Source organism: Oncorhynchus mykiss, chromosome 27 (genome assembly GCF_057628025.1).
Source record: "Oncorhynchus mykiss isolate SJ-2025 chromosome 27, ASM5762802v1, whole genome shotgun sequence".
Taxonomy (NCBI): Eukaryota; Metazoa; Chordata; class Actinopteri; order Salmoniformes; family Salmonidae; genus Oncorhynchus; species Oncorhynchus mykiss.
This window is the reverse complement of record NC_143048.1, coordinates 38,407,214-38,421,922: the sequence shown is the minus strand read 5'-3', so window position 1 is coordinate 38,421,922 and position 14,709 is coordinate 38,407,214. Positions and strand designations below refer to the sequence as shown.

General features: G+C 42.6%; 1 protein-coding gene across 5 annotated transcripts in view; it reads right to left on the bottom strand.

The window, feature by feature from the left end:
• Positions 1–2,144: 2,144 nt before the first annotated feature.
• The window catches only part of LOC110536894 (cGMP-dependent 3',5'-cyclic phosphodiesterase), a 401,529-nt gene continuing 388,964 nt past the window's right edge, over positions 2,145–14,709 (bottom strand). For all 5 annotated transcript variants that reach the window (XM_090223966.1, XM_090223968.1, XM_090223970.1 and 2 more), the window contains 10 exons: positions 14,293–14,363; positions 14,052–14,174; positions 9,326–9,413; positions 7,274–7,321; positions 7,102–7,176; positions 4,863–4,962; positions 4,299–4,411; positions 3,606–3,644; positions 3,403–3,509; positions 2,145–3,236 (listed from right to left, as the gene is read on the bottom strand). In XM_090223966.1, coding sequence (XP_090080092.1) covers positions 2,987–3,236; positions 3,403–3,509; positions 3,606–3,644; positions 4,299–4,411; positions 4,863–4,962; positions 7,102–7,176; positions 7,274–7,321; positions 9,326–9,413; positions 14,052–14,174; positions 14,293–14,363 — 1,014 coding nt within the window. In that variant the 3' untranslated portion in view covers positions 2,145–2,986. The remainder of the gene's footprint in view (positions 3,237–3,402; positions 3,510–3,605; positions 3,645–4,298; positions 4,412–4,862; positions 4,963–7,101; positions 7,177–7,273; positions 7,322–9,325; positions 9,414–14,051; positions 14,175–14,292; positions 14,364–14,709) is intronic.

Here is a 14,709-nt window from a genome sequence, read left to right as displayed (position 1 = left end):
AAATATATTGACCTGTACGCCCCTGTCACCTAACCAAGATCCCCAGTTCATTCACCTAACAAATATATTGACCTGTACGCCCCTGTCACCTAACCAAGATCCCCAGTTCATTCACCTAACAAATATTTTGACCTGTACGCCCCTGTCACCTAACCAATATCCCCAGTTCATTTACCTAACAAATATATTGACCTGTACGCCCTTTTAACAAATATATTGACCTGTATGGCCTTAATTCTTCCACATATACAGTATGTAAGCCCTGACATGTGGTGAGGCTAAGCTGTTGCTCTGGCTTCACCGAGCAGCAGTTTCACACATTAGTTTAACATTTAGGTGACTGATTGATTGGAGATGAGTGGTAGTGTGTTTTAAACTCCTGAGACAGTGAACTCACTGTTAACCAACACAATGATAACCAACACACTGTTAACCAACACAATGATAACCAACACACTGATAACCAACACACTGTTAACCAACACACTATCATCTATAGGTCTGTTCATCAACACACTGTCATCTATAGGTCTGTTCATCAACACACTGTCATCTATAGGTCTGTTCATCAACACACTGTCATCTATAGGTCTGTTCATCAACACACTGTCATCTATAGGTCTGTTCATCAACACACTGTCATCTATAGGTCTGTTCATCAACACACTGTCATCTACAGGTCTGTTCATCAACACACTGTCATCTACAGGTCTGTTCATCAACACACTGTCATCTATAGGTCTGTTCATCAACACACTGTCATCTATAGGTCTGTTCATCAACACACTGTCATCTACAGGTCTGTTCATCAACACACTGTCATCTATAGGTCTGTTCATCAACACACTGTCATCTACAGGTCTGTTCATCAACACACTGTCATCTATAGGTCTGTTCATCAACACACTGTCATCTATAGGTCTGTTCATCAACACACTGTCATCTATAGGTCTGTTCATCAACACACTGTCATCTACAGGTCTGTTCATCAACACACTGTCATCTACAGGTCTGTTCATCAACACACTGTCATCTATAGGTCTGTTCATCAACACACTGTCATCTATAGGTCTGTTCATCAAGACACTGTCATCTATAGGTCTGTTCATCAACACACTGTCATCTATAGGTCTGTTCATCAACACACTGTCATCTATAGGTCTGTTCATCAACACACTGTCATCTATAGGTCTGTTCATCAACACACTGTCATCTATAGGTCTGTTCATCAACACACTGTCATCTATAGGTCTGTTCATCAACACACTGTCATCTATAGGTCTGTTCATCAACACACTGTCATCTATAGGTCTGTTCATCAACACACTGTCATCTATAGGTCTGTTCATCAACACACTGTCATCTATAGGTCTGTTCATCAACACACTGTCATCTATAGGTCTGTTCATCAACACACTGTCATCTATAGGTCTGTTCATCAACACACTGTCATCTATAGGTCTGTTCATCAACACACTGTCATCTATAGGTCTGTTCATCAACACACTGTCATCTATAGGTCTGTTCATCAACACACTGTCATCTATAGGTCTGTTCATCAACACACTGTCATCTATAGGTCTGTTCATCAACACACTGTCATCTATAGGTCTGTTCATCAACACACTGTCATCTATAGTTCTGTTCATCAACACACTGTCATCTATAGGTCTGTTCATCAACACACTGTCATCTATAGGTCTGTTCATCAACACACTGTCATCTATAGGTCTGTTCATCAACACACTGTCATCTATAGGTCTGTTCATCAACACACTGGAGATACTGTTTGGCCTCTGTGTCTGTTTGTATCTATGGTCCAACATGGCAAGCTCTGAGAAAGGCAGCATAGCACGATAAGGCAGATCCGTACAACACACACACACACACACACACACACACACACACACACACACACACGCACACACACACAGGTATGATGACACTGGATCATTTCAAGGGCTTCACTTATATAGCGGGTTGTAGGGGTTATATAGAGACAGAGAGGAACACTAAGAAGAAAGGAGGAATGGCTCTTAGTGGCTCTTGTTGTGAAGGTTGTAATGGTGGTTGTGGTGTCTGTGTGTATGTCTGTGTGTGTGTGTGTGTCTGTGTGTGTGTGTGCGCACTCCAGGGATAGAAGATTTTAGCTAATGAGGATGGCACTGACCAGTGATCATTGACTGTCAAACTGTCCCCATTTCCAAAATAGGGAAGTTCCACTCACATTACCTGACACAAGGCAGATTCAGTTTCCCTCAATGACCACTGGGCATCGCAGGGCCACCAATGGGCTCCATATATAATAACAAATATAACATCTGGCAAACTAGAGACTTACATGATGCCTAAGACATGAAAAATACATCCAATACTGGCTGAGATAAAGGGTGTAACACACAAGGTGTAGGCTGCATACAGTATACATAAGCAGTCATATGAGTGACATAGCAGCTCATCAGGGTGTGTGTGGGCTGATGGGAGGGATTCTGATGATCTTAAAACAACATAAACCAACAGATTCCAGAACTGTCCTTCGTACTACACAGCTTTCTGTTAACTAGGAAAGGAGCTCTTTACCTATGTGTTATTACACGGGTATTGACCTATTAGGTGTCTGTGAGTCTGTGTGTGAAACAGAAACTCAGAAGAATATGAACGGAGACCTCGTTATGAAAATGATCATTTCCAGAGTCAACACGACTCTCTGCTTTCCTCACAGGAGTTCAGTCACATTTAGCATCTACAGGAATCGTCTGAATCGACTAGTCTGAATCGACTCCTTTGAAATGACTCATCTGAATCGTCCCTCCTGCGGTTCACTCCATCTGTTTTGCTCAGCCTTAGAGATTGACAGCTGTCAGTCAAATGTCAAACTGTCTCAGAGTCCCGCCTTCTCCGCATGAGGACGTAAAAAGGGAATAGTTTCCTTAGGTTTCTATTAGCCTAGAGATACTGCTTTCTCCACTCCCATTGGTCAGTATGGTTACAGGCCCCTCCCCCCGTCCCCCTCATCCAGGCAACCGTTGAGGCAATGGGTGTCATCGCAGTGGCTGTCATCCCCAAGTGCACCCTGGGATTGCAGCAATTCATATTCTTCATCCAGGAAGTCGAGGCTATTGTTGCTAGGCAACCCACGGACGCTGAACTTGTGGGAGACTTTGGTCCACTGTACTCGATTGGTCGCTACACGCTCATACAGCTCGGTTGCCCCTGGTAACAGCTCTGACAGCAGCCTATGAGAGGACAGGGGCGTGGGACACAATATTAGGTGGTGCTGTGGGCCGTGTTGTGATTGGGTCAGTAGTGATAAACGCTGTGTTGTGATTGGGTCAGTAGTGATAAACGCTGTGTGGTGATTGGGTCAGTAGTGATAAACTCTGTGTTGTGATCGGTTCTTACTTGTAGATGGGCATGGCGATGTGTTCCATGAAGCTGATCTGTAGCTCTGGGATGTAGGCCTTCTCTCTGTCCATCATCTCACTGGGACGATTCCCCATCGCCTTCTCCTGCACACACAAGTAAGTTACACACGTCAGATACACACTCACCCCCCCAACACACACACACAAATACGGTGCAGGAATAAAGTGCAGCACACATACCAGATCCCCCTGGGAGAAGAACTCTTTATAGATCAGCTCCTGAATACAGAGGAGAGAAAATTGGTTTAGGGTCAAAGGTCAACTAGGGTCTGGGGTTAGGGTTGAGGATTTAGGTTAGGGTTGAGGTTAGGGTTGAGGATTTAGGTTAGGGTTGAGGGTTAGGGTTGAGGTTAGGGTTGAGGATTTAGGTTAGGGTTGAGGGTTAGGGTTGAGGATTTAGGTTAGGGTTGAGGGTTAGGGTTGAGGTTAGGGTTGAGGATTTAGGTTAGGGTTGAGGGTTAGGGTTGAGGTTAGGGTTGAGGATTTAGGTTAGGGTTGAGGGTTAGGGTTGAGGTTAGGGCTGAGGATTTAGGTTCGGGTTGAGGTTAGGTTTGAGGATTTAGGTTAGGGTTGAGGCTAGGGTTAGGGGTAGGATATGAACATGAAACTATAGGGTTAGTGGCTGGGTTTTGGTTAGGGTTGTGGTTGAGGTTAGGGTTAGGGTTGAACCTGCATATGGACATGAAGCTAGGGTAAGGGTTTTGGTTAAGGGTTAGGGTTGAACCTGCATATGGACATGAAGCTAGGGTAAGGGTTGTGGTTGAGGGTTAGGGTTGAACCTGCATATGGACATGAAGCTAGTGTAAGGGTTGTGGTTGAGGGTTAGGGTTGTGGTTGAGATTTGGGTTAGGAGTAGACGTTAGGGTTCCTCACAGCAATCTTGCGGGTGGTCTTCCAGCCCTTGGTCTGGTCCGACAGGTCGCATGAGGTCATCAGCAGGCACAGCAGCAGAGAACGGTGGGTCTGATTCCTGGGATTGTAGCCAGCTAGGACACACACACACACAGACATTCACACACATACACGCACACACACAGACACTCACACACACAGACACGCACACACAGACACCCACACACACGCGCACACACACACACACACACACACACACACACACACACACACACACATTTACACACACACACACACACACACACACACACACATTTACACACAGACATTTACACACAGACACACACACACACACACACACACACACAGACGTACAAACAGAAAGGGAAAGAAAATGGAAGACTATCATACTCACACACATACACCTCCCGTGGGGCGAGATTGTCAGCCTAGGTAGACTCAAACCTTCTATTGCCTAAGGCTGAAAATTGTTTCCCTCGGTTTAGGTGCAAAAAAAGTATAACGCACGCACACGCATACACACACACACACACACACACACACACACACACACACAGCCTTTACCGTCAGCCATCCTTTGCAGGTCGGGGAAGATGCGGAGGTGGTGAGCCAGGTCAGTGGCCAGGATAATATCCCTCATCAAGTCCAACATCCTCTGGTAGTCCTGACAACCACACACACACACACAGCCTATAATAGTCCTGGGTTTCCTCACTGTGTATCAGTATCTGACAGGCAGCTCGACGGCAAGTAAAATACTGTAATATACACTGGGGCAAAAAAGTATTTAGTCAGCCACCAATTGTGCAAGTTCTCCCACTTAAAAAGATGAGAGAGGCCTGTAATTTTCATCATAGGTACACTTCAACTATGACAGACAAAATGAGAAAAAAAATCCAGAAAATCACATTGTAGGAATTTTAATGAATTAATTTGCAAATTCTGGTGGAAAATAAGTATTTGGTCAATAACAAAAGTTTATCTCAATACTTTGTTATATACCCTTTGTTGGCAATAACAGAGGTCAAACGTTTTCTGTAAGTCTTCACAAGGTTTTCACACACTGTTGCTGGTATTTTGGCCCATTCCTCCATGCAGATCTCCTCTAGAGCAGTGATGTTTGGGGCTGTTGCTGGACAACACAGACTTTCAACTCCCTCCAAAGATTTTCTATAGGGTTGAGATCTGGAGACTGGCTAGGCCACTCCAGAACCTTGAAATGCTTCTTACGAAGCCTCTCCTTCTTTGCCCGGGCGGTGTGTTTGGGATCATTGTCATGCTGAAAGACCCAGCCACGTTTCATCTTCAATGCCCTTGCTGATGGTAGGCTTTGTTACTTTGGTCCCAGCTCACTGCAGGTCATTCACTTGGTCCCCCCGGTGTGGTTCTGGGATTTTTGCTCACCGTTCTTGTGATCATTTTGACCCCACAGGGTGAGATCTTGCGTAGAGCCCCAGATCGAGGGAGATTATCAGTGGTCTTGTATGTCTTCCATTTCCTAATAATTGCTCCCACAGTTGATTTCTTCAAACCAAGCTGCTTACCTATTGCAGTCTTCCCAGCCTGGTGCAGGTCTACAATTTTGTTTCTGGTGTCCTTTGACAGCTCTTTGGTCTTGGCCATAGTGGAGTTTGGAGTGTGACTGTTTGAGGTTGTGGACAGGTGTCTTTTATACTGATAACAAGTTCAAACAGGTGCCATTAATACAGGTAACGAGTGGAGGACAGAGGAGCCTCTTAAAGAAGACGTTACAGGTCTGTGAGAGCCAGAAATCTTGCTTGTTTATAGGTGACCAAATATTTATTTTCCACCATAATTTGCAAATAAATTCATAAAAAATCCTTCAATGTGATTTTCTGGATTTTTTTCTTCTCATTTTGTCTGTCATAGTTGAAGTGTACCTATGATGAAAATTACAGGCCTCTCTCATCTTTTTAAGTGGGAGAACTTGCACAATTGGTGGCTGACTAAATACTTTTTTGCCCCACTGTAAATATGGTATGAAAAGAAGGTACTCTGTAATGAAGTAAATGCCACCACAATCAGAAAGAATGGATAGATTAAGGAAATTCATTGAGGGGAAAGGTTTGTATTTCACAGCATTTTTCTGTAATTACAAGGGATTGGTGCAAGCAGACTTGATACTAGGTAACGTGTTTCCACATTACAATACATTATTGAATATCTGGCGTTTTAAATCACTTGCACTTCTAGAGGCCTTAACAAAGGATTCCAAACTGGCAGCGACTACAAGGCAAAATGACATGGCAAAATGCTCAACCATTTAAGGTTTACGACTAGCTGCCACTCCAATCTGTCTCCGATATATTTAAATTGATGGGACACTACAACCACATAAAAGTTAAATTGGTACAGCATTCTGACTCACCATGAAATACACATTAAATCCTCTTACAAGGAATGCAACAAAATATGTTAATGAGCCAGAAACAACAATGTCATGCGCCCACTAGTGGTCAAAAGGTTTTTGGCGCCCCAAAGATACGGTAGTGTATTCTGTGGGGTGGAATTACAGGACCATTCGAAATATAGCAATTATTTTCCCACCTACAACATTTTCCCACAATGCACCATCATTTACAGTATGCTACAGTAATATGTTTCAGAGTATTTTACTGGTGATAACACCCATAATTACCATATAACTTAGTTATGTTACAGTGCTGTTAACACAACACACACACACACATACACACACAGAAACACAACTTATAACAGTCCTGGGTGTCCTGTTAACACAACACAACAGCAGTGTGGGATCCCAGGCTGGAGAGAAACAAACCTTTCTGGAGAACTTGTCGAAGATGTTGCAGCCGTGGGTGTTCAGAATGGCTATGGCTTGGGCAAAGTGGTGTCGCTGTGGGAAAAAAAACACAGGTTATTATGGGATAGGAAGTTAAAGGATGGCCACTAGGTGCCACTATAGTCCCAGAGATAAATGTGTGTGTTTTTACCTCCATCACAGAGCCCTCTGAGCTGTAGAGGGCAGCCAGGACAGATTGCTGTAGAGGAGGAAGACAGAACACGTTGTTCCATAGATAGACCTGCTCTCTATGCTGCTGTAATTACTGAAGTGTACTACCCTTGTCTAACCACAGTCTTTCCTTGACTTTTCCTACTGTGTGTTGGACAAGTGTTACCGGGGCTATCCCTGTATGTGTGTTGAGCGAGGTTGTGTGTGTGAGGGCTGTTTTCCAGGCTGTGCCTACATGTACAGTGAATTCAGAAACTATTCAGACCCTTTGACTTTTTACACATTTGATACGTTACAGACTTTTTATAAAATGTATTAAGTCGCGCCCCCTACACACAATACCCCATAATGACAAAGAAAAAACAGTTTTGCAAATCTATTAAAAATGTATTAAAAAGGCCCAGACTACCTCTTCAAGCTGGTTGAGAGAATGCCAAGAGGGTGCAAAGCTGTCATCAAGGCAAAGGGTGGCTACTTTGAAGAATCTAAAATATATTTGATTTGTTTAACACTTTGTTGGTTACTACATGATTCCATATGTGTTACTTCATAGTTTTGATGTCTTCACTATAATTCTACAATGTAGAAAATAGTAAAAATAAAGAAAAACCCTTGAATGAGTAGGTGTGTCCAAACTTTTGACTAGTACTGTAAGTATTCAGACCGTTTACCCAGTACTTTGTTGAAACACATTTGGCAGCGATTAAAGTCTTGAGTATTCTATATACACCTGTATTTGGGGAGTTTGTCCCATTCTTCTCTGTAGATCCTCTCAAGCTCTGTCAGGTTGGATGTGTAGTGTCACTGCACAACTATTTTCAGGTCTCTCCAGAGATGTTTGATCAGGTTCGAGTCTGAACTCTGGCTGGGCCACTCAAGGACATTCAGAGACTTGTCCCGAAGCCACTCCTGCATTGTCTTGGCTGTGTGCTTAGGGTCGTTGTCCTGTTGGAAGGTGAACCTTCGCCCCAGCCTGAGGACCTGAGCGCTCTGGAACAGGTTTTCACCAACAATCTCTCTCTCTACTTTGCGCCATTCATCTTTTCCTCTATCCTGACTAGTCTCCCAGTCCCTGCCGCTGAAAAACATCCCCACATCATGATGCTGCCACCACCATGCTTCACCATAGGGATGGTACCAGGTTTCCTCCAGAAATGACGCTTGGTATTCAGTCTTGGAATCATGAGACCAGAGAATCTTGTTTCTCATGGTCTGAGAGTCCTTTAGGTGCCTTTTGGCAAACTCCAAGCAGGCTGTCATGTGCCTTTTACTGAGGAGTGGCTTCCGTCTGGCCAGTCTACCATAAAGGCCTGATTGGTGGAGTGCTGCAGAGATTGTTGTCCTTCTGGAAGGTTCTCCCATCTCCACAAAGGTTCTCTGGAGCTCTGTCAGAGTGACCATTGGGTTCTTGGTCACATCCCTGACCAAGGCCCTTCTCCCCCGATTGCTCAGTTTGGCCAGGCGGCCAGCTCTAGGAAGAGTCTTGGTGGTTCCAAATTTCTTCCATCTAAGAATGATGGAGGCCAACGTGTTCTTGGGCACCTTCAATGCTGCAGACATTTTTTGGTACCCTTCCCCCAGATCTGTGCCTCGACACAATCCTGTCCCTTTGACCTCATGGCTTGGTTTTTGCTCTGACATGCACTGTCAACTGTGGGACCTTATATAGACAGGTGTTTGCCTTTCCAAATAATGTCCAATCAATTGAATTTGCCGAAGGTGGACTCCAATCAAGTTGTAGAAACATCTAAAGGATGATCAATGGAAACAGGATGCACCTGAGCTCAATTTCGAGTCTCATAGAAAAGGGTCTGAATACTACACAAATAAGGTATTTCTGTTTTTTATTTTGAATACATTTGCTAAAATGTCTAATAATGTAACAAAATGTGAAAAAAGTCAAGGGGTCTGAATACTTTCCGAATGCACTGTACGTGTGCATTTGAGTGTGCGTGTATGTGTGTGTGTGTGTGTATGTGTGTGTATGTGTATGTGTGTGTGTGTGTGTGTGTGTGTGTGTGTGGTGTCTTACTGAGGCCACTTGAAAGGAGTTGTTAGTCCCACGGTGGTCCAGGTCATGACACATACAGGAGACAAAGAGAGCAAAGATCTCTATATTCCTACAGACAGAGAGGGAGGGGTATGAGGTTAGACTGTAGGGTTATAGGGTTTAGTATGTAGATTATAGGAAAAAGGGTGCCAGGGTTTCTACTAGCTCCAGGTAGTTGGCCAGGCCCAGATTCCTGTAGAGGAGATAGGGTGAGGAATGTAGGGTATAGGGTGTAGTATGTAGGGTTAGGGTATAGGTTAGATGGTATAGTATGTAGGGTAGATGGTATAGTATGTAGGGTTAGGGTATAGGGTAGATGGTGTAGTATGTAGGGTTAGAGTATTTGGTAGATGCTATAGTATGTAGGGTTAGGGTATAGGGTATATGGCATAGTATGCAGGGTTAGTGTATAGGGTATATGGCATAGTATGTAGGGTTAATGTATAGGGTATATGGTATAGTATGTAGGGTATAGGGTATAGTATGTAGGGTTAGGGTATAGTATTTAGGGTATAGGGTAGATGGTGTAGTATCTAGGGTTAGTGTATGGGGTATATGGTACAGTATGTAGGGTTAGTGTATAGGGTAGATGGAATAGTATGTAGTGTATAGGGTATAGGGTAGATGGTATAGAATCTAGGGTTAGTGTATTGGGTAGATGGTGTAGTATGTAGGGTATAGGGTAGATGGTATAGTATGTAGGGTTAGTGTATAGGGTAGTTGGTATAGTATGTAGGGTTAGGGTATAATATGTAGAGTTAGGGTATAGGGTAGATGGCATAGTATGTAGGGTTAGTGTATAGGGTAGATGGTATAGTATGTAGGGTTAGTGTATAGGGTAGTTGGTATAGTATGTAGGGTTAGGGTATAGGGTATATGGCATAGTATGTAGGCTTATGGTATAATATGTAGAGTTAGGGTATAGGGCAGATGGTGTATTATGTAGGGTTAGTGTATAGGGCAAATGGTGTATTATGTAGGGTTAGGGTATAGGGCAGATGGTGTATTATGTAGGATTTGTGTATAGGGTAGATGGTGTAGTATGTAGGGTTAGGGTATAGGGTAGATGGTATAGTATGTAGGGTTAGTGTATAGGGTAGTTGGTATAGTATGTAGGGTTAGTGTATAGGGTAGTTGGTATAGTATGTAGGGTTAGTGTATAGGGTAGTTGGTATAGTATGTAGGGTTAGGGTATAATATGTAGAGTTAGGGTATAGGGTAGATGGTATAGTATGTAGAGTTAGTGTATAGGGTAGATGGTATAGTATGCAGGGTTAGTGTATAGGGTAGTTGGTATAGTATGTAGGGTTAGTGTATAGGGTAGTTGGTGTATTATGTAGGGTTAGGGTATAGGGCAGATGGTGTATTATGTAGGGTTAGGGTATAGGGCAGATGGTGTATTATGTAGGATTAGTGTATAGGGTAGATGGTGTAGTATGTAGGGTTAGGGTATAGGGTAGATGGTATAGTATGTAGGGTTAGTGTATAGGGTAGTTGGTATAGTATGTAGGGTTAGTGTATAGGGCAGATGGTATAGAATCTAGGGTTAGTGTATTGGGTAGATGGTGTAGTATGTAGGGTATAGGGTAGATGGTATAGTATGTAGGGTTAGTGTATAGGGTAGATGGTATAGTATGTAGGGTTAGTGTATAGGGTAGTTGGTATAGTATGTAGGGTTAGGGTATAATATGTAGAGTTAGGGTATAGGGTAGATGGCATAGTATGTAGGGTTAGTGTATAGGGTAGATGGTATAGTATGTAGGGTTAGTGTATAGGGTAGTTGGTATAGTATGTAGGGTTAGGGTATAGGGTATATGGCATAGTATGTAGGCTTATGGTATAATATGTAGAGTTAGGGTATAGGGCAGATGGTGTATTATGTAGGGTTAGTGTATAGGGCAAATGGTGTATTATGTAGGGTTAGGGTATAGGGCAGATGGTGTATTATGTAGGATTTGTGTATAGGGTAGATGGTGTAGTATGTAGGGTTAGGGTATAGGGTAGATGGTATAGTATGTAGGGTTAGTGTATAGGGTAGTTGGTATAGTATGTAGGGTTAGTGTATAGGGTAGTTGGTATAGTATGTAGGGTTAGTGTATAGGGTAGTTGGTATAGTATGTAGGGTTAGGGTATAATATGTAGAGTTAGGGTATAGGGTAGATGGTATAGTATGTAGAGTTAGTGTATAGGGTAGATGGTATAGTATGCAGGGTTAGTGTATAGGGTAGTTGGTATAGTATGTAGGGTTAGTGTATAGGGTAGTTGGTGTATTATGTAGGGTTAGGGTATAGGGCAGATGGTGTATTATGTAGGGTTAGGGTATAGGGCAGATGGTGTATTATGTAGGATTAGTGTATAGGGTAGATGGTGTAGTATGTAGGGTTAGGGTATAGGGTAGATGGTATAGTATGTAGGGTTAGTGTATAGGGTAGTTGGTATAGTATGTAGGGTTAGTGTATAGGGCAGATGGTATAGAATCTAGGGTTAGTGTATTGGGTAGATGGTGTAGTATGTAGGGTATAGGGTAGATGGTATAGTATGTAGGGTTAGTGTATAGGGTAGATGGTATAGTATGTAGGGTTAGGGTATAACATGTAGAGTTAGGGTATAGGGCAGATGGTGTATTATGTAGGGTTAGTGTATAGGGTAGATGGTATAGTATGTAGGGTTAGGGTATAGGGTAGTTGGTATAGTATGTAGGGTTATGGTATAATATGTAGAGTTAGGGTATAGGGCAGATGGTGTATTATGTAGGGTTAGTGTATAGGGTAGATGGTGTATTATGTAGGGTATAGGGTAGATGGTATAGTATGTAGGGTTAGTGTATAGGGCAGATGGTATAGTATGTAGGGTTATGGTATAATATGTAGAGTTAGGGTATAGGGCAGATGGTATAGAATCTAGGGTTAGTGTATTGGGTAGATGGTGTAGTATGTATGGTATAGGGTAGATGGTATAGTATGTAGGGTTATGGTATAATATGTAGAGTTAGTGTATAGGGCAGATGGTATAGAATCTAGGGTTAGTGTATTGGGTAGATGGTGTAGTATGTAGGGTATAGGGTAGATGGTATAGTATGTAGGGTTAGTGTATAGGGTAGATGGTATAGTATGTAGGGTTAGGGTATAATATGTAGAGTTAGGGTATAGGGCAGATGGTGTATTATGTAGGGTTAGTGTATAGGGTAGATGGTATAGTATGTAGGGTTAGTGTATAGGGTAGTTGGTATAGTATGTAGGGTTAGGGTATAGGGTAGATGGTATAGTATGTAGGGTTAGTGTATAGGGTAGATGGTGTAGTATGTAGGGTATAGGGTAGATGGTATAGTATGTAGGGTTAGTGTATAGGGTAGATGGTGTAGTATGTAGGGTATAGGGTAGATGGTATAGTATGTAGGGTTAGGGTATAGGGTAGATGGTATAGTATGTAGGGTTAGTGTATAGGGTAGTTGGTATAGTATGTAGGGTTAGTGTATAGGGTAGATGGTATAGTATGTAGGGTTAGTGTATAGGGTAGTTGGTATAGTATGTAGGGTTAGGGTATAATATGTAGAGTTAGGGTATAGGGCAGATGGTGTATTATGTATTGTTAGTGTATAGGGTAGATGGTATAGTATGTAGGGTTAGTGTATAGGGTAGTTGGTATAGTATGTAGGGTTATGGTATAATATGTAGAGTTAGGGTATAGGGCAGATGGTGTATTATGTAGGGTTAGTGTATAGGGTAGATGGTGTAGTATGTAGGGTATAGGGTAGATGGTATAGTATGTAGGGTTAGTGTATAGGGCAGATGGTATAGAATCTAGGGTTAGTGTATTGGGTAGATGGTGTAGTATGTAGGGTATAGGGTAGATGGTATAGTATGTAGGGTTAATGTATAGGGTAGTTGGTATAGTATGTAGGGTTAGTGTATAGGGTAGTTGGTATAGTATGTAGGGTTATGGTATAATATGTAGAGTTAGGGTATAGGGCAGATGGTGTATTATGTAGGGTTAGTGTATAGGGTAGATGGTGTATTATGTAGGGTTAGGGTATAGGGTAGATGGTGTATTATGTAGGGTTATTGTATAGGGCAGATGGTGTATTATGTAGGGTTAGGGTATAGGGCAGATGGTGTATTATGTAGGGTTAGGGTATAGGGTAGATGGTGTATTATGTAGGGTTAGGGTATAATATGTAGAGTTAGGGTATAGGGTAGATGGTGTAGTATGTAGGGTTAGGGTATAAGGCAGATGGTGTATTATGTAGGGTTAGGGTATAGGGTAGATGGTGTAGTATGTAGGGTTAGGGTATAAGGCAGATGGTGTATTATGTAGGGTTAGGGTATAGGGTAGATGGTGTATTATGTAGGGTTATTGTATAGGGCAGATGGTGTATTATGTAGGGTTAGGGTATAGGGTAGATGGTGTAGTATGTAGGGTTAGGGTATAAGGCAGATGGTGTATTATGTAGGGTTAGGGTATAGGGTAGATGGTGTATTATGTAGGGTTAGGGTATAGGGCAGATGGTGTATTATGTAGGGTTATTGTATAGGGCAGATGGTGTATTATGTAGGGTTAGGGTATAGGGCAGATGGTGTATTATGTAGGGTTAGGGTATAGGGTAGATGGTGTATTATGTAGGGTTAGGGTATAAGGCAGATGGTGTATTATGTAGGGTTAGGGTATAGGGTATAGGGTATATGCTACATGGTGTAGTATGTCTACTTACTCCAGGTAGTTGGCCAGGCCCAGGTTCTTGTAGAGGAGATAACAGAAGTGAGAGACCGAGAACGCGTGTGTCCAGTTGTGATAGGGAGGATCTCTGTAACCCTTCTTTACCATCAGACAGAACCTGAAACCATGACAACCACACAATCAATCAACATAACAACCACTTCATCACCATAGCTACCTCTTCAGACACACAGACAGTGAGTGGACTGGAGAGAAAGAGAGAGAGTGAAAGGTACCTGGCCAGAGTGTGCAGGTCAATCTTATAGGCGTTGATGAAGCCCATGTCCTCAAACATACTCAGGATGCCCTGGACACACAGGAGGGGAAGAGATCAGACACAGGAACTGTGTTCATCTGGCTGGATACTCCCCAAATCAGTTTTACTCGTATTGGTCAAAACTGTGTTATTATGAGGAAGATTGTTGGATGTGCACATAGAGATGGAAAGAGGTCTTATCTTTGTGTCTACACCATTATAGGATCTGTGACAGAATGGGTGCGTCTTTGAGGCTACCTCCATTTTAAAGTAGTCAACTTTCTTATTTTATATTTGAAAAAAGTGTAAAGCTCATATTGGTGATTTACTACCACCTGCAGATATCAAATCCTGAACCAAATCATGTCATTAATTTGTTGTGGCCACTAGATGGCGG